Source organism: Gigantopelta aegis, chromosome 6 (assembly GCF_016097555.1).
Source record: "Gigantopelta aegis isolate Gae_Host chromosome 6, Gae_host_genome, whole genome shotgun sequence".
NCBI lineage: Eukaryota > Metazoa > Mollusca > Gastropoda > Neomphalida > Peltospiridae > Gigantopelta > Gigantopelta aegis.
In genome coordinates, this window is record NC_054704.1 from 5998179 (window position 1) to 6025718 (window position 27540).

Consider the following 27540-nt stretch of genomic DNA (forward strand, 5'->3'; position numbering starts at 1 on the left):
TTTATTTGTTAATTATTCACCCATATCAATGATAGCCTTGATAATATATCTTGTGTAGAATAATGAATTAATATTGTAAGTCACTATTTAGTTACGAATCATGAAAATGTTGTGAGTATTAGATTGTAAAAATTAGCTCCTAAAGGCTGGCGACATCAAAATGGGACTTTATCTGATAATGACCCATATATGACCTAGAATAATAATAATAATCAGTCCTCGCCACAAGCAAAATCAAGTCAAGCTGTAGATGATTCTTCTGAAATGGTGTTAGGCGAGCAATCACATGATGTGTCAAATAAACTGTATTAAATTTTACTGCAAGGTGATCAGTTTGCCACTCTCCTATAACCATTCCAGGTGAGTGTGGAGGGGAGCGTGAGTGATCATTTGCCTTTACAGGTGAGTGCGGAGGGGAGCGTGAGTGATCACTTGCCTTTACAGGCGAGTGTGGAGGGGAGCGTGAGTGATGACTTGCCTTTACAGGCGAGTGTGGAGGGGAGCGTGAGTGATCACTTGCCTTTCCAGGTGAGTGTGGAGGGGAGCTTGAGTGATCACTTGACTTTACAGGCGAGTGTGGAGGGGAGCGTGAGTGATCACTTCCCTTTCCTGGTGAGTGTGGAGGGGAGTGTGAGTGATCATTTGCCTTTACAGGCGAGTGTGGAGGGGAGCGTGAGTGATTATTTGCCTTTACAGGTGAGTGTGGTGGGGAGCATGAGTGATCACTTGCCTTTCCTGGTGAGTGAGGAGGGGAGCATGAGTGATCACTTGCCTTTACAGGCGAGTGTGAGTGATCACTTGCCTTTACAGGTGAGTGTGGAGGGGAGCGTGAGTGATCACTTGCCTTTCCTGGTGAGTGTGGAGGGGAGCGTGAGTGATCACTTGCCTTTCCTGGTGAGTGTGGAGGGGAGTGTGAGTGATCACTTGCCTTTCCTGGCGAGTGTGGAGGGGAGTGAGTGATCGCTTGCCTTTCCAGGTGAGTGTGGAGGGGAGTGTGAGTGATCGCTTGCCTTTACAGGCGAGTGTGGAGGGGAGTGTGAGTGATCACTTGCCTTTACAGGCGAGTGTGGAGGGGAGTGTGAGTGATCGCTTGCCTTTCCAGGTGAGTGTGGAGGGGAGTGTGAGTGATCGCTTGCCTTTACAGGCGAGTGTGGAGGGGAGTGTGAGTGATCACTTGCCTTTACAGGCGAGTGTGAGTGATCACTTGCCTTTACAGGTGAATGTGGAGGGGAGCGTGAGTGATCACTTGCCTTTCCTGTGAGTGCGGAGGGGAGCGTGAGTGATCACCTACCTTTCCTGGTGAGTGTGGAGGGGAGTGTGAGTGATCACTTGCCTTTCCTGGCGAGTGTGGAGGGGAGTGAGTGATCATTTGCCTTTCCAGGTGAGTGTGGAGGGGAGTGTGAGTGATCACTTGCCTTTCCAGGTGAGTGTGGAGGGGAGTGTGAGTGATCACTTGCCTTTCCTGGCGAGTGTGGAGGGGAGCGTGAGTGATCACTTGCCTTTCCTGGCGAGTGTGGAGGGGAGCGTGAGTGATCACTTGCCTTTCCTGGCGAGTGTGGAGGGGAGTGTGAGTGATCACTTGCCTTTCCTGGTGAGTGTGGAGGGGAGTGTGAGTGATCACTTGCCTTTCCTGGTGAGTGTGGAGGGGAGTGTAAGTGATCACTTGCCTTTCCTGGTGAGTGTGGAGGGGAGTGTGAGTGATTATTTGCCTTTACAGGCGAGTGTGGAGGGGAGCGTGAGTGATCACTTGCCTTTCCTGGCGAACACTGATAACAACAATAAAACTGAACACTGATAACAACAATAAAACTGAACACTGATCATTTTAACTCCAACCTTTTGAACATCTGTCTCTCTCACAAACAATAAACAATAAAAACAACTAAATACACTTTTCTTCTTCTCTTTTTAACAACAACAACAACAAACAACTAAAACATTCTCAGACATTTACCTCTGGTACTGTGCTCATGTTAACAACATCAGCACCGAAATTCTTAAACATCTTTGACTCTGCTTTTGATGAGAAGCGTGGGCCGTTAATAGTTACTACTGTACCGCCGGCGTGGCAGCTGAATCCCATGTCTCTCATAGTGTCCTGCAAAATCTGGAAAAATAACAAACATACATGTAAGTTGACCGATGAGTGATTTTCCCCGACAGTTTTCTACGCTGTGACATCTTAACTTGAAGTATTTATTAGCAGCTTAAAAGTACACTTTGACAATATCAAATTTTGTAAAGAATTCCATTTGTGAAAACACACATATGGAAATGCATATGTCCATGCCCTGAAACGTGCATGATAAATTGAGTTAATGGAAAGCAGGTTTTGTTACAATAACAATATATTTTTATATTATTCATATACAGTATAGTTTTTAAATTAAAAATCAATATATAACATAAAATAATCCTGCAATTATATATTAATATATTATTTTAATAATTATGTTGAAAAACTAATTAATGCACAGTATATCAAATTAAAACCAAATATAAAGGCCCATGCACTACAATGATGTATTAACAAATGAAAGGGTCACCAATAGTAATACAACTATAAAATCAGAAATACAAGCATATGATGTAGTTCTAGCGAGACCAGCTCTGAACAAGAGCACACCTCCACTTAATTCCGTTTTAATAAAACACTCTTTATATGTAAACCAAAACATTTTTAGTCACCAAAAATACAACCATAATATCAACCATTTTTTCAACAGCTGCAACAGAAATCATCCAATTTCTACAAACTATTTGCAAAGAATACTCTATTTACACAAACACATGTTCATCTAGGAGATAACCATATGAGGACCAAATTTACACAAACACATGTTCATCTAGGAGATAACCATATGGGGACCAAATTTACACAAACACATGTTCATCTAGGAGATAACCATATGGGGACCAAATTTACACAAACACATGTTCATCTAGGAGATAACCATATGGGGACCAAATTTACACAAACACATGTTCATCTAGGAGATAACCATATGGGGACCAAATTTACACAAACACATGTTCATCTAGGAGATAACCATATGGGGACCAAATTTACACAAACACATGTTCATCTAGGAGATAACCATATGGGGACCAAATTTACACAAACACATGTTCATCTAGGAGATAACCATATGGGGACCAAATTTACACAAACACATGTTCATCTAGGAGATAACCATATGGGGACCAAATTTACACAAACACATGTTCATCTAGGAGATAACCATATGGGGACCAAATTTACACAAACACATGTTCATCTAGGAGATAACCATATGAGGACGAAATTTACACAAACACATGTTCATCTAGGAGATAACCATATGGGGACCAAATTTACACAAACACATGTTCATCTAGGAGATAACCATATGAGGACCAAATTTACACAAACACATGTTCATCTAGGAGATAACCATATGGGGACCAAATTTACAAAGCACTCTTTTGGACTTAGGTGTTTGCCTAAATTTAAAAAAATTAGTGTTTAATATTTTCATCTTCAGGATTAGGTTCTTCATACTGTAAAACTATAGTTCTGTAATAAATTGAAGAAAAAGCCAGGTTTTAATGATCTTAAAAGCAAGATACATTCTGAAACTCGTTCATCGGCTATTGGATGTCAAACATTTGGTAATTTTTACAGTCAGAGAGAGAAACCTGCTACATTTTTCCATTGGTAGCATAAAATCTTTTATATGCACCATCCCAGACAGGATAACACATACCACGGCCTATCATATACCAGTCATGGTTCACTGGCTGGAATGAGAAATAACTCAATGGGCCCACCGGTGGGGATCGATCCCAAACCGACAACACATCAAGCAAGTGCTTTACCACTGGGCTACGTCGTGCCCAGTCATTAGCAGCTACTGTAACGTGGTCCAGCTAATACAGCCACATTATCAAATAACATTTCAAATTTATTACACTTTCGTTTGGCTTACAACATCAATGTGTGAATATCAAATGTATTTAGAAAACCATATCCTAAAGTTTGTAGTACTGGTAGCTCACACTAAATCTTAACTCCAAAAACAGACTTTTGTACATATCAAAGAAAAATGTGCAATAAACATTACAAACACACTGGATGTACCAACATTGATTTTCAAAGCAAACAAATGCAATTAATACGTAATTTTATCCTGCAACCACTGCTTCTATTGACAGATTATGATGACCGATTAAAACAAAGTCATAAACGTATACTAGCAGATTATGACTTTTGATGTCACTCATATGACGTCATGCGCATAGCTACATTACAAAATTGCTCATTTGACCTCTAGGTCATCGTACAATGTGGCTGAAATAACAGAAATAATAGCTTTCCCCTATAATTTTCATGGTCTGCAGGATAAAGATAATAACTAGTTACTGACATCGGATATTTGCTTCATCCTGTTCAGAGCCTCGCGGAATTTCCCATTCTTACCTTCACAGGATAAAACAGATATCCGACACTATTAACTAGTTATTCTCTATTTATTTGTTAAGAACGTTCTGTACTCATAACTTACATGTCAAGGGGGTATGATGTAGCCTAGTGGTAAAGCACTCAACTTGATGCATTAACTAGTTACATGTCGAGGGGGTACGATGTAGCCTAGTGGTAAAGCACTCACTTGATGCATTAACTAGTTACATGTCGAGGGGGTACGATGTAGCCTAGTGGTAAAGCACTCACTTCATGCATTAACTAGTTACATGTCGAGGGGGTACGATGTAGCCTAGTGGTAAAGCACTCACTTCATGCATTAACTAGTTACATGTCAAGGGGGTACGATGTAGCCTAGTGGTAAAGCACTCACTTCATGCATTAACTAGTTACATGTCAAGGGGGTACGATGTAGCCTAGTGGTAAAGCACTCACTTCATGCATTAACTAGTTACATGTCAAGGGGGTACGATGTAGCCTAGTGGTAAAGCACTCACTTCATGCATTAACTAGTTACATGTCAAGGGGGTACGATGTAGCCTAGTGGTAAAGCACTCACTTCATGCATTAACTAGTTACATGTCAAGGGGGTACGATGTAGCCTAGTGGTAAAGCACTCACTTCATGCATTAACTAGTTACATGTCAAGGGGGTACGATGTAGCCTAGTGGTAAAGCACTCACTCACATTCATGCATTAAGGGGGTACTAGTTACATGTCAAGGGGGTACGATGTAGCCTAGTGGTAAAGCACTCACTTCATGCATTAACTAGTTACATGTCAAGGGGGTACGATGTAGCCTAGTGGTAAAGCACTCACTTCATGCATTAACTAGTTACATGTCAAGGGGGTACGATGTAGCCTAGTGGTAAAGCACTCACTTCATGCATTAACTAGTTACATGTCAAGGGGGTACGATGTAGCCTAGTGGTAAAGCACTCACTTCATGCATTAACTAGTTACATGTCAAGGGGGTACGATGTAGCCTAGTGGTAAAGCACTCACTTCATGCATTAACTAGTTACATGTCAAGGGGGTACGATGTAGCCTAGTGGTAAAGCACTCACTTCATGCATTAACTAGTTACATGTCAAGGGGGTACGATGTAGCCTAGTGGTAAAGCACTCACTTCATGCATTAACTAGTTACATGTCAAGGGGGTACGATGTAGCCTAGTGGTAAAGCACTCACTTCATGCATTAACTAGTTACATGTCAAGGGGGTACGATGTAGCCTAGTGGTAAAGCACTCACTTCATGCATTAACTAGTTACATGTCAAGGGGGTACGATGTAGCCTAGTGGTAAAGCACTCACTTCATGCATTAACTAGTTACATGTCAAGGGGGTACGATGTAGCCTAGTGGTAAAGCACTCACTTGATGCATTAACTAGTTACATGTCAAGGGGGTACGATGTAGCCTAGTGGTAAAGGGGGTACGATGTAGCCTAGTGGTAAAGGACCCACTTCATGCATTAACTAGTTACATGTCAAGGGGGTACGATGTAGCCTAGTGGTAAAGCACTCACTTCATGCATTAACTAGTTACATGTCAAGGGGGTATGATGTAGCCTAGTGGTAAAGGACCCACTTCATGCATTAACTAGTTACATGTCAAGGGGGTACGATGTAGCCTAGTGGTAAAGCACTCACTTCATGCATTAACTAGTTACATGTCAAGGGGGTACGATGTAGCCTAGTGGTAAAGCACTCACTTGATGCATTAACTAGTTACATGTCAAGGGGGTACGATGTAGCCTAGTGGTAAAGGACCCACTTGATGCATTAACTAGTTACATGTCAAGGGGGTACGATGTAGCCTAGTGGTAAAGGACCCACTTGATGCATTAACTAGTTACATGTCAAGGGGGTACGATGTAGCCTAGTTGTAAAGCACTCACTTGATGCATTAACTAGTTACATGTCAAGGGGGTACGATGTAGCCTAGTGGTAAAGCACTCACTTGATGCATTAACTAGTTACATGTCAAGGGGGTACGATGTAGCCTAGTGGTAAAGGACCCACTTGATGCATTAACTAGTTACATGTCAAGGGGGTACGATGTAGCCTAGTGGTAAAGCACTCACTTGATGCATTAACTAGTTACATGTCAAGGGGGTACGATGTAGCCTAGTGGTAAAGGACCCACTTGATGCATTAACTAGTTACATGTCAAGGGGGTACGATGTAGCCTAGTGGTAAAGCACTGAGATTGATCTCCTTTGGTAGGCCCATTGGATTATTTCTCATTTCAGCCAGTGCACCACAACTGGTATATCAAAAGCTGTGGTAAGTGCTATCCTGTCTTTGGGATGATACATAATAAGGTAGGTAACTAGTTTTACATGCTCATATACCACTAGGATTTCCAACACGCCCATCCCAAGTCCGACCTTTGATATGACCGGGGGCCTGACTTGGGACAGGAATGGTGCATATAAAAGATCCCTTGCTACTAATGGAAAAATGTAGATGGTTTCCTCTCTAAGACTATAGCTCAAAATAACTAAATGTTTGACATCCAATAGCTGATGATTAATAAATCAATGTGATTTAGTGGTGTCATTAAACAAAACAAACTTTTAACTTTTAAACATTTCAAAATGGCTGTAAAGTTACGAATGTCCCTTTAAGATTCATAATTATCATTTCAAATAGAAGTACAACGATGATAAAAATACATATATTTTATGTTATATAATGTGCCCATTAAAATTAGATGGATAAAAACAATATAATCTTTTCCATCCAATACTAAAACTAAAGTGTAATGATAATGGGTTAATCAGAGAAAACAGTTATCTTCGATTACATACATGTTTCTTGGTTACGAAAAACCCCCCAGATGTTCAAAGTTCTCTCAAATATTTTTGTTAGAATACTGTATTGATTTCAGTTAGATGGCAAGCAATGTCCAACACCAAAACTATTTAAATATTAAGTCAGAATGGGTTAATTAAGGAATTTGTTATTCATGGTATTAAAGTAACAGACCTTAGTTTTTAAACACATTTAGGCATATTTTCTCTAGTAGAGCCATTCATGGTCACTGAAATGAAACATTACTTAGATTTTATTGTTTAGATTATCCATGTTAGTACAACCAAAGTCATTTTGGTCATCTTGGTGTTTTCAATACCACAAAAGTCATTTTTTTAAAGTATGTGTGTTTGAGAAGTAACGGTTATGGAGTCGAGTTCTGTCTATTTATAAAACAAAATTCTCGGTTTCAATGTCACAGACTCTTCATTCACTCACATTGTCACTTTATCCAAATTTGTTACAGATTTGTAACTAATAACTAAACTAACTAACTAAACTTAGTGTCCATTTTCACTGACTGAAACTAGGGTCTGCGCCTTTAACACAGGTCTTGACATCTCATCAAAACTATAATAGTCCAGTCAAATTAAGGTTTGACCCGCAACTAATTGCAACAGTAACACTTTTTACTAGAAATTATTCAGAAAGTGTTTAGAAACAACATATAAAAAATATCGGAAAATATCGATGCTTAATTTTGCGACCAAACTTTGTCCCTAAAGTATATTTAAAATATGACATCGTGGGGCTTCGTACACATCAAGGGAGATAATAATGTTTTGTCCTTAACATTAAATTGTTGACATTTTTAGTGCTATAAAAGATAATTTTACTATATTACATGTTCTGAAAGCTTTTGTTGAGAATTTAAAACTTTAATGTGATAAATTGAGTCCAAATGTGTTTATTTTACATAAGAAAATAAAGTTTCATGGCGCATGCTTTCAAATTTGTTTGCATCATCACTACGGTTTGTTTACATTCTAAAAACTTTCGATTTATGATAATTCTGAATAATCGATCCAAATATTCAACTCTGACATCAACATTTGTGTACTGATAGCAAATATTTAATAAAAAATATTACGAAAAACACAATTTTGTTCTGCTGTTTAAAAAATATTGTAAAGTTACTCGTTCACATTTTTTAAAAGTATGGAAGCCCATATGGATCCACTGCAAATAGAGTGTATTTATTTACAATTTATTCATTAGAGACAAAATTACGAATGTTTTTTTCTCCATGGATATGTGAAATAGAAAAATTGTTCAATAAAACTGCTAAAAAAATATTTTAAAATATACTAGTATATATATATATACCATCAATAATATAATATTGCAAATGTGTGAAAATGGATTATTTATATTTGTGTATATTTTGTGTGACAAATTTGTTTTGTGGCTTTGACGCATGTTTTTTTTTTTTACATTTTTATTGTTAGTGTTAATTTTGGGGTCATTGACTTATTTTCTTGACTCGTTTCTTTTTCATTTCAATTTCTGGAAATATTTTTATTCTTCGTATAATTCTACTTCACTCGGCTTGTTCCATTTTCATTTTTATTTGGTCCAATAACTTACACTTTTCACCATTTAATTTAATTTTATTATATCAAAGCTTGCCTTCACATTCTTCAAAGTTTATTTTGCTTGCTTATACACCGGGTATTTATTATTTATTATTTATTATAGTAAATATCTCCTCTACACAAAATTTACGTGTGCTTCTGAAAAGAATATTCCTTGTAAAGGATTCCCAACTGAAAGTATTGTCTGTTGGTCAAGCAACACTATAGGTATCTAGTCCTCGTTTACATTCAGCTCCTTTACTGATTTGATTTGTCATTCAACTTCACCATCAATTTGGGTCCAAATGTTTTATCAATATACTCAATAGCCTTGAAACTAGTGCTTCTGCCTCCCAAGGAACTGATATACTTGGTTTTGTTTCTGCCTAGCAGCTTTGTACAGTGTCTTTGTACAGTGTGTTTGTACAGTGTGTTTGTACAGTGTGTTGCAGACCACAATTCATGTACACTTGATAGAAAGAACACCTTCGACAGAATTGGAATAATAACAGGTGTTACACCCGGATCCAAAAGACGAACACTTGTGTCTCAAAACAAATTAATAATACTTGAAAAAACTGAAATGTCTTCGTACAAGCCAACTTCAAAACAGCATGTCAACTATGAAATTTGATAAACTGAAGCATCTGACAACAGCAGATCATATCTTGTCTTCGGTGAGTTGGCCACTCAGGTTACACATTCCAGGATGGTTGGGATATACGCAGATGTGCCAGAATGGTTTATACCCAGGACAATCATCTGTGACTTTCGTACCGATGATCGACATGAATGCTAGCGATCTTTTCTGTATTTACTCAACGATGGTCTTTGTATCTAATCGTTCCTGGCGATAGGGATCAACATCAGTATTAACCTTTGATCAGCCATTGTAATGGGAAGCAAATATTATCATCAAGGAACCTCCAACAAGTCCCCTCTGCTCTATTGCCTTGTGATTGGGAGGGTTACATACAGAAATGAGTTTTATTTGCTGCATTGGCTATATAATGAGTGGTTTGGGTCTCCAGCAGATTATACAGAAAGTGTATGCATTTATTTCTGTCAATCATATACGGAGAGGAAAGACAGTAAAAGTACAACTTGTTCTTGATATTGCCATACAAGATTTGCTTGTCTCTTGAACGTTTAAAATTACATTGCCCTATAATGAACTGGGTAACGAGCGCAGTCCTCAAAGTGTTGAAGATGAAACCGTAGCCGATTCCACAGTTGACATTTCAAACGTAGATATCGAAATACACGCCCAGGTAAAAGATGTGAGGGCAGACGAGGAAATGGATACCAAAGAAGAACTATTTTTAAGAATGCGGCTGTCAGTTCTATCTTACTCACAAGATGCAAGATCTGGAAAAAGACAACCTTGGAGTATACTTTATGTTCAAGATTGGTCATCATGTTCTACGAAGACGTGATCGCTTTTGAGCTGAATTGTCTTCCCTCGATAACCAATGTTCAACAATACATGCTGCCGTGATGCCGATAAGGTGATTTCCAAAGCAGCTGGTGCATGCATACAGCGATCACTTATCAGTGAAGACACAAACCTTCTTATCGTCTTGTACTGCTATGCTGCTATTAAATCAAGCAAACAATACTTTTAAACTAACAATATAAACCAAAGTGTGGGATATCTAGAAAATGAAGATGGTGCTTAGGCAAAAAATGTGTTGCTTACTTCTTGTAATATCTGCAATTAGTTTGTGATAAAACATCAAAGCTTGTTTGTATTGAAAAGGGAGAAGTCCTTAAAAATATTTTTGTCCACCAAAATTACAAGAGTTTTGTTGCATACTTTCTGAAAAAAGATTTAAGCAAAGACATTGCAGTTAAGTATGATTTACACAGCTGATGCAGAAAACAATTTTAGAAATTATTTGTACACGTTCAAACCGTGCCTCCAAATCAAATGTTGTAGCCTGTCACAGCAAGCGAGTGTTTTTTGGTTTTTTGCAATATCAACACTGGATTACCGTAGATGATAATGATGCTGAGTTAGATCCATAGAAAAGCTGCTTGAGATAATTTGCTATAGGTGTTTTAAGTTGACATGCGATACAAAACGATGCACGGATATGGAATGTTCTGTTGGTTGTGGAGAATGACGATGTACGAGTGGTTCCAATTCTCCGATTTCAACAAAGAGTGAAGTCGACTACTGTGAATGGTATATGAAATAGACTTAAAGTAACCATGAAAAAATTCAAAAATAAAGTGACAGTGACATAACGAATAGACTGAAAGTAGCTGTGAATAAACCTAAAAATACAATGACAGTGACGTATCAAATACACTGAAAGTAGCCGCTAATAAACCTAAAAATACATCAACAGTGACGTATCAAATACACTGGAAGTAGCCATGAATAAATAAAAAAATACATTGACAGTGACGTATCAAATACACTGGAAGTAGCCATGAATAAACTCAAAAATACAGTGACAGAGACGTATTAAATACACTGAAAGTAGCGTGAATAAACTCAAAAATACAGTGACGTATCAAATAAACAGAAAGTAACCATGAATAAACTTTTTCAAAAATGCAGTGACAGTGACGTATCAAATACACTGAAAGTAGCAATGAATAGAACGGAATTACAGTGATTTAAAGGCATACTGTCACAGATTTAAGGACCTTATTTTTCTAAAAATGGATAATAAATAAAAATTACATTAATTGTTGGAAACCAAATCTAGCTATCGCATCACCTTAATTGAACCATGATGGAGTGAAATCCAAGTCAACCCTCTTGGCAATTTTAGTTTTTGAATTATGGACCATTGCCATAATTCAATTAATTTTTAAAATATCATTAATAAATGGAGTATGGTGGTTATTGAAGATGGTTGAATAAAGTACATTTAGGGACAAATCAAATTATTTTTGTTCAGGTAATACTTTGTTAGACCATTAAATAGGTCAGTGGTCTGTGACAATATGCCTTTAATAAATTTACATATATATATATATATATATACATTCATGTATATAGACACATCTACGTTAAATGACATAGATGGTGGCTTCTAATGCCGTTGTATTTGTGGAATTAATATTTGTATGCAATGTTTAGCATGATGTGTAGTAGTAGACTAGTCCTTAGTGCAAAAAGATCCTTGCGAAGTGCAGCTTTGGTCAAGTAAGAAGCTATCAGAACGGTCAGAAACTGTTAAAACAGCCTTGCATTATTATATTATAGATTACACAAATGCAATAACAGAAACACACAGAAAACAGTTAACAATGATTTTAAAAATTGTATGTTTACAATGCTCAAATTTAAAAGTTCACAAATATGTATATAAATCACCTGAATAACAAAAAACATACCATCAATAGCTGTAAACTAATTTATTCATGTATATTCTTACAATTTAAATCACTTTTAGTTCATAATTTTTCCAAAAAATTGTTTTAGAACAAACATTTTAATGTAAAGATATGAAAAATTGTGGATTTGCAAAGGGGAGATAATTATGGCGATATTGTGACATCATAGATTAATTTGTTTTACAAAATTATATTTTACAAAAAAAGCAGTCTGTTATCTTTAAGATGATAAATAATTTTTAAAAATATACCAATTAATAAGAAAGTTATGTTGGAAAATGTATCCCTACCCTCTAATAAAAACACTCACCAATATTTCTCATATAGGTCATATACATACAATTTTATGCACTTTCCCCGTCGACTACGCCTTGATATTTTTAATATGTTGTAGATGAGGTATTTCGGATTTAAAAAACATTAAAATCAATTCTGTTGCAATTACTTGTGGGTTGACCACTTTTTCTAGCTAATTTGACTGGACTATAATATTAGTTTACTTCCTCATGTGTAACACTTAAAAGGCACATAATAGTATTTTGTAATATGTCATCCAGTATATGTTCTGTGTATTACTCGCTATATTGAAACAGAGATAGTAACTTACTTTTCTTGTTTGCTGACAGAAAGGTTTGTCCATTGGAATATGACAGATACCTTTGAATTTATCAGAGGTACCATCATAAAATGTCTGATTTCGTCCTTGGGTTCTACAATTTAAAGGGATAGTAAACTCAAACATGAGCCTTATGTGTTGGAAAGATGCATAACCGGACCACCAACACATACAGACACTTTAAAATGTCTGATTTCGTCCTTGGGTTATACAATTTAAAGGGATAGTAAACTCAAACATGAGCCTTATGTGTTGGAAAGATGCATAACCGGACCACCAACACATACAGACACTTTAAAAAATGAAAAACACTTAATTTTAGAGTTAATAAAAAAAAACGTGATTATTCCTGCTGAGGGCAGCCATTTTGTTTTGTTTTCGTGGCACCCGGTACTATAGCTTGAGGTGAAGTGACATCAGCTCCTACCAACTCCTGCATACACAGTGTAAACAAATGCTCTAATTTATGACAAGGCACTTCCCTTTCATCAATCTGATCAATCTGACTTGTAAAACAATATAAATAGAGAAAACTTGGAGTGTTTTCTCTTTTATAGATACATCACCTGTCCTCAAACTAGTGTATACTACCAAATCAAATCCTATAGACGACAATATTAACATATGTGGCTAAAACTCCTACCTGCAGCGTATCAACTGACATAAACGCCACGGATATAAATACTACCACTCTCACCCTTAAAGTGAATCAGAAAAAATTGGGGGTCAAGCTGCTTATTTCTGAGATACAGGTAGTGTCTATGACTACCCTAGTTCCGCACAAAATTCGAGTACTTTTTTTCACAGTTACCCCATACATGTTTCAAGCACAAGGCTACTTGACACTGTGGTACTAGATGAAATAAAATTGCATAAATTTTTTGCCAAAATGAAACTATTCTTTTTTACAACCAACACACTCACATTTATCACCAATAACAGGACTTGTGGTGTTCACTTCTCTATCAAAAGTTGGGTGCACCTCGAACTTTGACCCAGCCGGAAGTTATTTGGTTTAGTACTACCTATACTGATAACATACATTTTTCAAAAAGTGTCCAGCTATGTGTTTTTATGACAACCAGGGTCTGGTGTATTCTGACATAAACTGACAATCTCACTGAAACTGTTGTTTCTACAGTGCAACCTAATATAATGTACACCTCATAAGGCATATATATTGCATACAGTTTTGTACAAATGCAATATGTCATATTAAACAACAAAATGTTTATAAAACTCCTGAAGATATTTACTGTCAGTTGGGTGTGTGTACTCAGGTATATATGTAGAGACAACACTCACATTTATCACCAATCACAGGACTTGTGGTGTTCACTTCTCTATCAAAAATTGGGTGCACCTTGAACTCTGACCCAGCCGGAAGTTATTTGATTTAGTACTAACCTAAGGATAGTAGTCTGGTTCGAACATCCCAACATCACCCCTTCCTGTCCCGGTCATGTGACTGTAACTTCCTTCTTCTCCCTGATTGGACTGCATGGAGAACTGGAAGCAGTTATCATCCCTTGAGGACAGGTGATGTATCTATAAAAGAGAAAACACTCCAAGTTTCCTCCATTTCTATTCAACATCACCTGTCCTCAAACTAGTGCAGCATTCAACAGCAGGCGGTGAGTTCCGTACTCGGAAGATGTACACGTCTTCTCTCCATGGACTGGTAGGAATCTGACACAGTGGAAGAACAAGGCCAGCCTTGGTTAGCCCATCCCCTATGGGATGCCTGGAACAGACCAAACCTGTGCTGTTGGTATTAACATTGGTGATGGTGGCATCTGTCAGTGGTGTGGAGGAACGAAACCGCATAGTACGTATAGACTCGCAATTCCACCCTCCAACAAAATGGGTTCTAACAGGGTGGGTAAGCGTAGCCACCAGGGATGCAGGTGCTAGGTAACCTCCCACGCCATTCTTGTGTTAGTAACAACAGCAACAATATTGTGGGTGCATCCATCAGAACATCCCCCTGTTTTGTCTGACTAGTAAACATTGATTTGTACGCTCAATTAGGTGGAAACTGTTCGTCGATGTGCAGTGCAGTGTTATCCTGACAAAAGTCTTGTCACCAACCAGTGCAAAAAGTTTGGAATGGTGCAAAAACAAAATTGTCAAAGTCAAGTCCTCAACTGTCGATTCGTTGGACATCTAGGAGTGCAGTCCGGAATTCGACAGACATCAGCAGCAACAAGGATGACCAGCTTTAACCAAATATTGTGCTGCAGGACCCAGATGATGGAATCCCTCAACATTTTCGTTGGATACATCTTGCAGATAGTAGTTGGCGAAGATGGAGTCAGTGGCCCAAAAACACCCTGTTAAGATACTCTTAACAGGCTGTTGCAGTGCAGCAACATTGTGACGGCAAGTGCATGTAATTCATGCAGTTTAGATGCCGGCGGTGGAGGGAATCCCTCAGCTTGGTAAGAGCACAGAATCGTAGACCACATCCAGGTAGACACTATGTTCTTAGTGATAGTCTTTCAAGTGGCTCTGGTTGCATGAGAGGAACAGGTGCTTTCGATGCTTGTGAAAAGACTTAGTTCTCTCGATGTAATGTTTGAGAGCTCGGACAGGACATAATGACAAGTCCTCGACACAATGGAAGAGAGTGCTTGGACAGCATAGGTGCGAGGTGCTTGAGCAGGCAGCTGGTTCTTAGTCACAAAGTTCATCAGGAGGCCCAGTGAAACTGACGTGTTGTCTCTGTGGAACTGCACCATGTCCACATCCAGAGCATGAATCTGACACTCTCGCCACCATAGTGAACCCCAGCAGGAACACCGTCTGCCTTGTCAAAACCTCGAAGGATGCACCAACTATGGGCTCGTAAGATGCTTTAGACAAGACCCTCAGAACCAGGTTCAAGTCCCATTTTGGTGGTCGAAAACGCTGGACCTGATCATCATGTGTGAAACCCTTGATCATGGAGTGAAACTCAGGAACAGTAGCCAACTTGGTACCTGTGGCGGAGTCCCAAACTGCTGATATGACAGAAACGTAGTCAGCAATGGTGGAGCCTTGAGTTTTAATGTTGACCAGAGATATAGCAAAAAGTCTGCTAACCTCTCTACATGAATAGTGTGAGGTTTCAGCTTGTGTCTGGTGCATCATGGGTTAAAGCACAACCGCTGGACAGTATATATGCAGCAGCTGTGGATGCCTGGTGAGCTGTTGGTATCAAAGACATGGTCTTAGAAGTCTGCTAACCTCTCTACATGAATAGTCTGAGGTTTCAGCTTGTGTCTGATGCATCATGGGTTAAAGCACAACCACTGGACAGTATATATGCAGCAGCTGTGGATGCCTGATGAGCTTTTAGTATCAAAGACATGGTCTTAGAAGAGAAAACATTCTTCCTCAAAACCTCGGATATACGGTCCATGCGTGGATTAGGATGGTACTGTCTCCACGTGGGTCCATGCATGTAGTTGGAACAAGCGTGGATTACGATGGTACTGTCTCGACGTGGGTCCATGCATGTAGTTGGAACAAGCGTGGATTACGATGGTACCGTCTCCACGTGGGTCCATGCATGTAGTTGGAACAAGCGTGGATTACGATGGTACCGTCTCCACGTGGGTCCATGCATGTAGTTGGAACAAGCGTGGATTACAATGGTACCGCCTCGACGTGGGTCCATGCATGTAGTTGGAACAAGCGTGGATTACGATGGTACCGTCTCCACGTGGGTCCATGCATGTAGTTGGAACAAGCGTGGATTACGATGGTACCGTCTCCACGTGGGTCCATGCATGTAGTTGGAACAAGCGTGGATTACGATGGTGCCGTCTCCACGTGGGTCCATGCATGTAGTTGGAACAAGCGTGGATTACGATGGTGCCGTCTCGACGTGGGTCCATGCATGTAGTTGGAACAAGCGTGGATTACGATGGTGCCGTCTCCACGTGGGTCCATGCATGTAGTTGGAACAAGCGTGGATTACGATGGTACTGTCTCCACGTGGGTCCATGCATGTAGTTGGAACAAGCGTGGATTACGATGGTACTGTCTCGACGTGGGTCCATGCATGTAGTTGGAACAAGCGTGGATTACGATGGTACTGTCTCGACGTGGGTCCATGCATGTAGTTGGAACAAGTGTGGATTACGATGGTAGTCTCGACGTGGGTCCATGCATGTAGTTGGAACAAGCGTGGATTACGATGGTGCCGTCTCGACGTGGGTCCATGCATGTAGTTGAAACAAGCGTGGATTACGATGGTGCCGTCTCGACGTGGGTCCATGCATGTAGTTGGAACAAGCGTGGATTACGATGGTGCCGTCTCGACGTGGGTCCATGCATGTAGTTGGAACAAGCGTGGATTACGATGGTGCCGTCTCCACGTGGGTCCATGCATGTAGTTGGAACAAGCGTGGATTACGATGGTGCCGTCTCCACGTGGGTCCATGCATGTAGTTGGAACAAGCGTGGATTACGATGGTGCCGTCTCCACGTGGGTCCATGCATGTAGTTGAACAAGCGTGGATTACGATGGTGCCGTCTCGACGTGGGTCCATGCATGTAGTTGGCACAAGCGTGGATTACGATGGTGCCGTCTCGACGTGGGTCCATGCATGTAGTTGGCACAAGCGTGGATTACGATGGTGCCGTCTCGACGTGGGTCCATGCATGTAGTTGGAACAAGCGTGGATTACGATGGTGCCGTCTCCACGTGGGTCCATGCATGTAGTTGGAACAAGCGTGGATTACGATGGTGCCGTCTCCACGTGGGTCCATGCATGTAGTTGGAACAAGCGTGGATTACGATGGTGCCGTCTCCACGTGGGTCCATGCATGTAGTTGGAACAAGCGTGGATTACGATGGTGCCGTCTCCACGTGGGTCCATGCATGTAGTTGGAACAAGCGTGGATTACGATGGTGCCGTCTCGACGTGGGTCCATGCATGTAGTTGGAACAAGCGTGGATTACGATGGTGCCGTCTCGACGTGGGTCCATGCATGTAGTTGGAACAAGCGTGGATTACGATGGTGCCGTCTCCACGTGGGTCCATTCATGTAGTTGGAACAAGCGTGGATTACGATGGTGCCGTCTCCACGTGGGTCCATGCATGTAGTTGGAACAAGCGTGGATTACGATGGTGCCGTCTCCACGTGGGTCCATGCATGTAGTTGGAACAAGCGTGGATTACGATGGTGCCGTCTCCACGTGGGTCCATGCATGTAGTTGGAACAAGCGTGGATTACGATGGTGCCGTCTCCACGTGGGTCCATGCATGTAGTTGGAACAAGCGTGGATTACGATGGTGCCGTCTCCACGTGGGTCCATGCATGTAGTTGGAACAAGCGTGGATTACGATGGTGCCGTCTCCACGTGGGTCCATGCATGTAGTTGGAACAAGCGTGGATTACGATGGTGCCGTCTCGACGTGGGTCCATGCATGTAGTTGGAACAAGCGTGGATTACGATGGTGCCGTCTCGACGTGGGTCCATGCATGGAGTTGGAACAAGCGTGGATTACGATGGTGCCGTCTCGACGTGGGTCCATGCATGTAGTTGGAACAAGCGTGGATTACGATGGTGCTGTCTCCACGTGGGTCCATGCATGTAGTTGGAACAAGTGTGGATTACGATGGTACTGTCTCGACGTGGGTCCATGCATGTAGTTGGAACAAGCGTGGATTACGATGGTACTGTCTCCACGTGGGTCCATGCATGTAGTTGGAACTAACGTGGATTAGGATGGTACTGTCTCCACGTCGGATCAAGCAGGATGCAATCCCAATTGGGATCTGGATATGCGAGATGCATGATGTCGGGATATCAGACTCTGCCTGGCCACACCGAAGTGATGAGGAGTAGTCGACAGTGAAATTCTTGAACCTGCTGGAGTACTCATAGGAGATTGTCCGAACTGATGGCCAATGTGTTGAGATCAAAAGCTTCCTGACGTACAACCTCAGCTGACAATTGAAGCGTATAGCGAACAGGTTGACTTGTAGTGTCCAAAACCTTTGGCACACCCACCGGAAGGCTTCTGGATTAAGCATCCACTGAATCAACTGCTGTCCCCAATGACGTACTGTGTTGAAAACTGCCAGAAGCTCTAACACATTGATGTGGAGACTTGCCTAGTCTGAAGACCACAGCCCCGAAGTTGTCCGAATGATAAGATGAGCTAGCCAACCTTCCAGTGAAGCATTGGTGAACAGATGGTGAGTCGCTTGTAACGGCTACAAAAAGACGTTCGACGGAAACTGCCACCACTGGAGACTGGACCGATGGTCGTTGGGAAGGCTGATCATCAATCTGGGGTTGTTCAACGTGAAATGGATTCAGGAATACTTAGAGGCAACAAAACTGTAGATGGTCTCCGAGTGTCATATGTTACGCTGATATCAAGAGATCCAACAGGTGGAATGTCACAGGTTCTGCCAGCACGGTGGAGACCGCAAACTGAATCTTGTCCCATCTGTCTGAGGGAACCTGTACTAGTCCCAGGTCCGTAAGCAGCAAGGCGCCAATGAATTGAAGACTGTTGGTTGCAACTGAGACTCTTCGAGACTTCCAGCCGAGACTTTGCAAGAACTAAAGTATGAAGTTGACATGAACAGCTACCTTCGTCCTGAACACGCACTTCATGAGACAATCATTTAGCGATGCAATAACAGGAACATCAGAGCAGTGATCCTAGAAAACAGCCAAGATTCACCTACAGTGGAGCGGCCTGCTATGCTATATTCCTGATATACGATGAAGTGAAACAACGCAAATACCATACAGCTGGTATCCATGGCAGTCCCAACGCCTGATACTACGCAAGCAACAAAAAGACAATCTTCTCTGCATCATACATGAATGCTGATGGTGGTTTGATAATCCACAACAGACTGTAAAAACGGATGCAATAAAAACCCTTGAGCTGCCCGACGTCAACTAGATGATTGTTGCTGGCCGCCAACATACCACTCCATTAAAATTTCAGGAGGCAGCTATCCAAATGATAACTCAAAGGACCTAGCGCTGATAACTTCTGGAGCCCGCAGAAGTGACAATCAAGTTGTAAACTTCTGGCATCAACTGATGTAGTGATCAACCCACTGAATATCTTTGTAACGTCACCGATCAACAGGCGAACAGTTGAACAGTCCAAAGTACTCTTCATAGAGTCCCAAAACAGCGCCAACAGTTGACTGGTCCAGTGTACTGTCTTCAGTTGACCAGTCCAGTGTACTGCCTTCAGTTGACCGGTCCAGTGTACTGCCTTCAGTTGACCGGTCCAGTGTACTGTCTTCAGTTGACCGGTCCAGTGTACTGTCTTCAATTGACCAGTCCAGTGTACTGTCTTCAGCCCCAAACCATAATGCTTGTAATCTTCGAACTGATGACAACAAGCGAGAAACCCAAGATGAAGTCCCGCAACAGGCTGCATGTCGAAGACCGTGCAGCAAGGTTTACCACAACTATTTGAGTTGATATGGTAACTGAGACAGCAGCTGTAACTGAAACTGTAGCTGGAGTAGCAACCCGATCTGAAGGTGTGAAGTAAAGGTATCTTCCTTCTACCTTAACAGTGACAGCGATGAAGTGAGATCAACAGTTAATGTGAGAAACTGACTGTGTTCTGCCATCTCAAGAAGGATCAACGCTGAGCAGACAAAAACAGCCTTCAGGTAGTGTCTGTGCAATCATAGACACTGGGCCCATCCGAGATGTCGATGACTGCTTAGCAATCTAGCACAGACATGTCAATCCCATGTAAAACACTGGTCAATATGACGTGGACCGGAGGATCCCAGTGGAACCCGTCAACCACGTGAAGGTTGAACCTTCCAGCTTAACCTTTAGACTACTGGATTAATTTTTAACAAAAAAACACGTCAAAGTTAGAGGTGCACTGAACCTTTACTAGAGAAGTTAACACCACAAGTCTTGTGATTGATCATAAATGTGAGTGTGTTGATTGCAATTTTATTGCATCTAGTACCACTGTGTCAAGTAGCTATGTGCTTGAAACATGTATGGGGTACCTGTAAAACAAAAAGTACTCATAACTAGGGTAGTCATAGACGTTACCCGTTATCTCTGAAATGAGCAGCTTGACCCTCAAATTTTTCTGATTCACTTTAAGGGTGAGGGGTGGTAATATTTATATCTGTGGTGTTTATGTCGATTGATACGCTGCAGGTAGGAGTTTTAGCCACATATGTTACTATTGTCATCTCTGAGATATGATTTGGTAGTATACACCCTATAAACCTCATCAACCTTTTGGTAGTTGTACTTATCTATGAATTGATCAATCATTTTAATATCACTAACATATTTAACCCTTTAAGTCCCATCACTGTCTTGGTAGCTGTACCTGTCTATGAACTGATAAATATTTTAATATCACTAACATATTTAACCCTTTAAGCCCCATCACTGTCTTGGTAGCTGTACCTGTCTATGAACTGATCAATATTTTAATATCACTAACATATTTAACCCTTTATGCCCCATCACTGTCTTGGTAGCTGTACCTGTCTATGGACTGGTCATATCACTAACATATTTAACCCTTTAAGTCCCATCACTGTCTTGGTAGTTGTACCTGTCTATGAACTGATCGATGACCACCAGATCACCTGGTCGGATGTCTTCCTGCAGTGACCCGCACGCAGTGGTTACAATGATGTGGGTACAGCCTTCCTCTTTCAGTGCGAGCAGGTTGGCCCTGTAGTTCACTTTAGAGGGCATCACACTGTGTTTGCGGCCGTGTCTAAACAGAAACAAGAACATCATCAAATATGACACTAAGCTGGTATGACACTAAGCTGGTGCGACACTAGGCTGATATGACACTAAGCTGGTATTACACTAAGCTGGTGTGACACTAGCTGGTGTGACACTAGGCTGGTGTGAAACTAGGCTGGTATGACACTAGGCTGGTATTACACTAGGCTGGTGTCACACTAGGCTGGTATTACACTAAGCTGGTATTACACTAGGCTGGTGTGACACTAAGCTGGTATTACACTAGGCTGGTGTGATACTAGGCTGGTGTGACACTCAGCTGGTGTGACACTCGGCTGGTGTTACACTCGGCTGGTGTGACACTAGGCTGGTGTTACACTAGGCTGGTGTTACACTAGGCTGGTATTACACTAGGCTGGTATTACACTAGGCTGGTGTGACACTCGGCTGGTGTGACACAAGGCTGGTGTGACACTAGGCTGGTGTGACACTAGGCTGGTGTTACACTAGGCTGGTATTACACTAGGCTGGTGTGCACTAGGCTGGTGTGACACAAGGCTGGTGTGACACTAGGCTGGTGTGACACTAAGCTGGCTCTGTAGTTAACGCAGGACAGCATCATGATGTGTTTTCAACTGTCTTAACACAAACCACAACTATCATCAAACATGACAGCAGGTTGGCTTTGTTTCATCAGGTGCAAATCTGGGAGGGGGTACATCCCTTTCTGAGATTTAATGTCCCTGAAAACCCAGTGTTTAACCGATTAATCCAATGGTGGTTCTGGTGATAACTGTGTAATACAATACATTTATTACATACCCATGCAATAAACAAAATTCATGTGTAATACACAACCTCGCATACCATGTTCACATGTTGACCCCAATGACATCATGTCCCTAGCCAGGACCTTCGCATTGTTAGTTCCACAAAATTCAGCTAACTTCCCAAAGCAAGTTGTACTTTTGTTAATCATAATATACAAAAGTGATATTTAATAAATACAGAACCACATACTAGTTGTTTCTCCGTCTTATTTATTGCACTTGTGCACACAATTTATACCACTCAATTTATAAACTTGTGCAATAAACAATTTTTAAAAACAACTGGTGCTAGTGTAGCCTACACATTGCCTGCTATAGAAACACTGTGCAACTGCCCATGAATATAGTCTGAAATATGCATTGATAAACAAGAACACGCTAAATATATATTTGTAATACTGTTTCATTTCCTCAAGTAACCACTACTTAAATGTAATAATAAAGTGAAATTAAAACTATACCACAAACGTTTTGCCAAGTTGTAGTCAGGAGATGACACTACAAATATTTGTATTTTCAATGAAGGATATTTCATTTACATAAACAGTATTGGAAATCTGTCTTTAAAATAAATTTTAGGCTAAGAGAAAAAACAACCCAGAGTTAACTCTATTGAATATTGACATATATCCTACTGATTTTTCTTCAATAGTGACATAATTTGATTGATTTTCCACATTAAAATGATGTTGCGTATAAAGCATCCTTGTTTTGGATAAAAAATGGACTGCTTACCACAGGCATTTTGAAACATGTTTTGCAGCATTTGCGTGAAAGCAAATTTTAGTTGTTCAGGGGTGCAGAAATGGAAAATATTTCACTAGCCTGCCGGACCAAAGCCAACTAAAATTTATTAGCCCACTAGAATTTCTACTTGTCCGCCATTCAGTAGAACAATATATTATTATTTAACTACACACACATTCATACACAAACACGCACACACGCACACACATACATACATACACAAAAACGCATCCACACCCACACACATACATACATGGCTCATTCCACGCAAACTGATCCTGGGATACAAACATTAAAATTCATCTTATAAATTAAAAAAGTGTTTTTTTAAATGTTTTGGATATGTATATTTATGTTAAATAACAAACAAATCATAAACAGTGAGAAAATTTTGTGTGTCGCTATTTGATAATACAACACCTGCAAACAAAACAAAACACAAAAAAAATTTAAGTTTGTTCTTTGCTTAAAATCTTGTTAGTTAATACCAAAATGAGTCAGTATATAGTCATTTGACAGACATCTGGGTGTTTTAAGATTTACCACCTCTTTCTTTTCTCTTCATATAACAGGTTTATTTGAAAAATAATGCAAAAGTAACATTATTTTGCATGTAACATGCATAACGCAAATAACCAAAAAGTTTTCATAATTAGTAAAATATTGAATCATTTAAAATGTCTTTTCAGGTTAAAAGTTAGAATACCAATATGAAACAAATTTGACCATTTTTGGTTTACAAATGCAGCCTTTATTATTACATGGGATAGCTAAGGGATGAATGTTTTACCCGACAAACATGTCTTTAAGTAATACATTGTACAAAACCATCTTAACACAGTTAATGTGAACTCTGCTACTGTCTGTATTCAAGTATTTATTTATATAATTATGTACTGGTTTTACACTTAACATTAGAATATTTAGAGTTGGGGATTTGGCTATGGAATTAAACATAATATCTTAACCTGTCTTAGCTCCCAAGCATGCCAGCAGGAACTGGAGGTTCACTTCTGCAAAGAGCACACATGGGCAGGAATTAATGGTATATGTATCTACTGGTACTGGCCACTTCCATTTATCCTTTTATAATCAATGTATTCAATTTTACCTCCAAAGGTCTAAAAATATTCTCTCATAATGTAAATAGATTACAACACAAGTTGGATGAAGTAAGGTTTAACCTTCTTCATACTACAAATCCCCAAAAAATAATTTTTCACATGTTAAATTTTAAATGATCACATTTCAATACCTGGGTATACATTGATAAGAAAAGATAGGACCAGTGACTTAGGTGGGGGCTGGGCAATATATTTAAATGATCTTTTAACTTTTGAAAGAAAAACTGAATTTAAAGTAAACTTGTAATATTGAAACATTATGGCTTGAGATCAAACCTACTTATAAAAAATCTTTTTTTACTCTGTTTTAGCTACAGACCTCCAAAATATCCCATTGCCTGGATTGATAAGCTTGAAGAGGAAATTAAGTTAGCAATGCATTATAATTCTGACATAATCCCCACTGGTGATTTTAACATTGATCTCCTGTTAGCAAATAACAAACCTCAAAAATGGCTAAACATGTTAGAAATATACAATTTATAACAGATAATTACTGATCCAACACGGATAACACAAAATTCTAAAACTCTGATTGATCACATATATGTAACCAATCGTAGCAAAGTACAGGAATCTCATGTTGTTCAATACTCAATTAACGACCATTATCCTGTTTGCCTTACAGAAATTGTAAACATTTAAATGAGGAGTTTGTTTGTTAATGATTTACTAGATGCCCCATTTTATTCTGTGGAATTTCAGGATGATCTAGATACTTGCTTAATATTATAGTACAAAATTTCAACAATGTATTAGACAAACATGCCCCTTTAGTTACAAAAAGAGTTAAGAGGAAAGAGCAGCCAGGTCGGTATTCCTGCGAAAAAACAGAAGCCAGACAGTTACGAGACAGATATCACAAGCTAGGTATGTAGGATGAATATAACGTGTGGAGGAACAAAACTAAACAAATTACAAAGCCAAACAAAACTACTATTCTGCTATGGTGAACGACTCTAGGGATCCAAAATTATTATGGAAATGTATCCATGAGCTAAATCCTTCACATGTATAAGTCCAGCAGAGCTGAAATCTGACAATGGAACAACACTTAAGGATAAGATAGACATAGCAAACAAATTTAATGACTTCTTTACTTCTTGTATTGAAAATTTGAGAAATAATTCTGGATATGATATGCCAAATCTCGAGAAAGTGGAACGTTTTATAAAGCAGAGACTCCCTAATGAGGAAAAGTTTAAGATAGCTCCTGTACAAATAAATAAGAGCTTTATAATGAGCGTAAAAACTTAAATGTCAATAAATCATCTGGAGATGACAACTTAGGTCCACGAATACTTAAGTTAGGTGCCTTGGCAATTGCTTCTTCGTTAACATTTATTTTTAACAAAATAATAGACAGTAGTATTTATCCACAATGTTTTAAAAATGCTAAAGTTACCCCAATTTTTAAGTCTGGTGACAAAACTGAAGCTACAAATTATAGGCCAATATCTGTATTGCCAATGCTGTCCAAATTAATAGAATTTTTTTTTTATGATTTTATGATTACGTAACACAATTTGACCTTTTACACTCATCTCAATCAGATATAAGACCAAAACACTCATGCCAAACAGCACTTATTGATATAACTGATAAATGGTTACATGAAATGAATGAAGGAAATCTAAATGGAGTCATATTTCTAGATTTCAAAAAAGCTTTTGATATTGTGGACCATTCAATTCTGATTCAAAAGTTAAACATTTATGGCTGCAAAGGGAATTCTCTTAACTTGTTCCAATCTTATTTAAGTAACAGGACACAGCAAGTCACTATAGGAATGGCAACATCAGAACCTAAGTCCATTATTTATGGTGTTCCACAGGGTTCAGTACTAGGACCTCTTCTCTTTATACTGTACATAAATGATCCTCCACTATACATTGAACATTGTACCACAAGTATGTATGCAGATAATTCAACAATGTTCATGTCAGGAAAAACTGTTACTCAAATTCAAGATAAACTACAGCAAGATCTGAATAGTGTAGAAAAATGGTGTTCCTACAATAAAATGTTCATAAACACATAAAAAGACCAAGTATAGGACTACAGGAACAAGACAAAAAGTTACAATCCAAAATGATTTTTTTTCTCTTATAATAAATTCAGAACGTCTGCAACACACTGATTGTGAAAAACATTTAGGAATTAAAGTTGATAATAATTTTAAATGGACAAATCAGGTTAAACATGTGTGTTCCTCGATCTCTAAACGTCTGCATCTTTTATCGAAAATCATTAGGTATTTAAATTTAGATGCAAGAAAACTTTTCTACAATGGGTATATTTTACCACTCATCGATTACTGCTGTGTAATTTGGGGAAACTGTAATCAGGATGGATTAGAACGTATACAAAAACTGCAAAAGAGAGCTGCAAGGATGATATTAGATGTAGATCCTATTACTCCATCTGCCCCACTATTTAAACAGTTAAAATGGATGACAATGGAAACATGAATCCACTATCATAAATGTTTACAAATTTATAAATGTCTTTGCAATGTAAGACCCAAACTATCTTTCAAACTTATTAATATATGTTGGAGAAAACAATCCCTACAACCTTCGAAATGTAGAGGATAGAAATCTATTAATTCCAAAACCTAAAATGTCTTTATTTAAACATGCTTTCAGTTACTTTGGAATCAATTATCTAAAGCTATCCAATCATTGCCAAATACTGCTGCTTTTAAATATAGACTCAAGAAATATTTTCTAAAATAATATCATTTGTACATATGTTTATTGCCATATATGTATTTTCTATTTGTTCATAAATGTATGTATTGTAATTCTGTATTGTTTGTACCTGAATGCCTCAGGGAAGATTAGCTTTTGCTAACTGTGTTACCCTCACTAAAGATTGTATTATTATTTTATTACTGATTCATCGACTAACGTAAGAGCTCCCATCTTAAGAATCTGGCCTTTTATGAGAAACAAACACCAGGGCTCACCCTGTCCATTGCCAAATTAGCTAGCTGCTACATTTCATGAGAAACAAACACCTGGGCTCACCCTGTCCATTGCCAAATTAGCTAGCTGCTACATTTCATGAGAAACAAACACCAGGGCTCACCCTGTCCATTGCCAAATTAGCTAGCTGCTACATTTCATGAGAAACAAACACCTGGGCTCACCCTGTCCATTGCCAAATTAGCTAGCTGCTACATTTCATGAGAAACAAACACCTGGGCTCACCCTGTCCATTGCCAAATTAGCTAGCTGCTACATTTCATGAGAAACAAACACCAGGGCTCACCCTGTCCATTGCCAAATTA

The 27540-nt window shown here is 39.4% G+C and overlaps 1 protein-coding gene across 1 annotated transcript in view; it reads right to left on the reverse strand.

Moving 5' to 3' along the window:
* LOC121375897 (S-methyl-5'-thioadenosine phosphorylase-like) overlaps window positions 1–27540 on the reverse strand; it is a 57004-nt gene that overhangs the window by 11192 nt on the left and 18272 nt on the right. Inside the window, exons 4-6 of the mRNA XM_041503587.1 lie at window positions 21402–21569; window positions 12817–12919; window positions 1955–2107 (exon numbers count right to left, since the gene is read on the reverse strand). Coding sequence (XP_041359521.1) covers window positions 1955–2107; window positions 12817–12919; window positions 21402–21569 — 424 coding nt within the window. The remainder of the gene's footprint in view (window positions 1–1954; window positions 2108–12816; window positions 12920–21401; window positions 21570–27540) is intronic.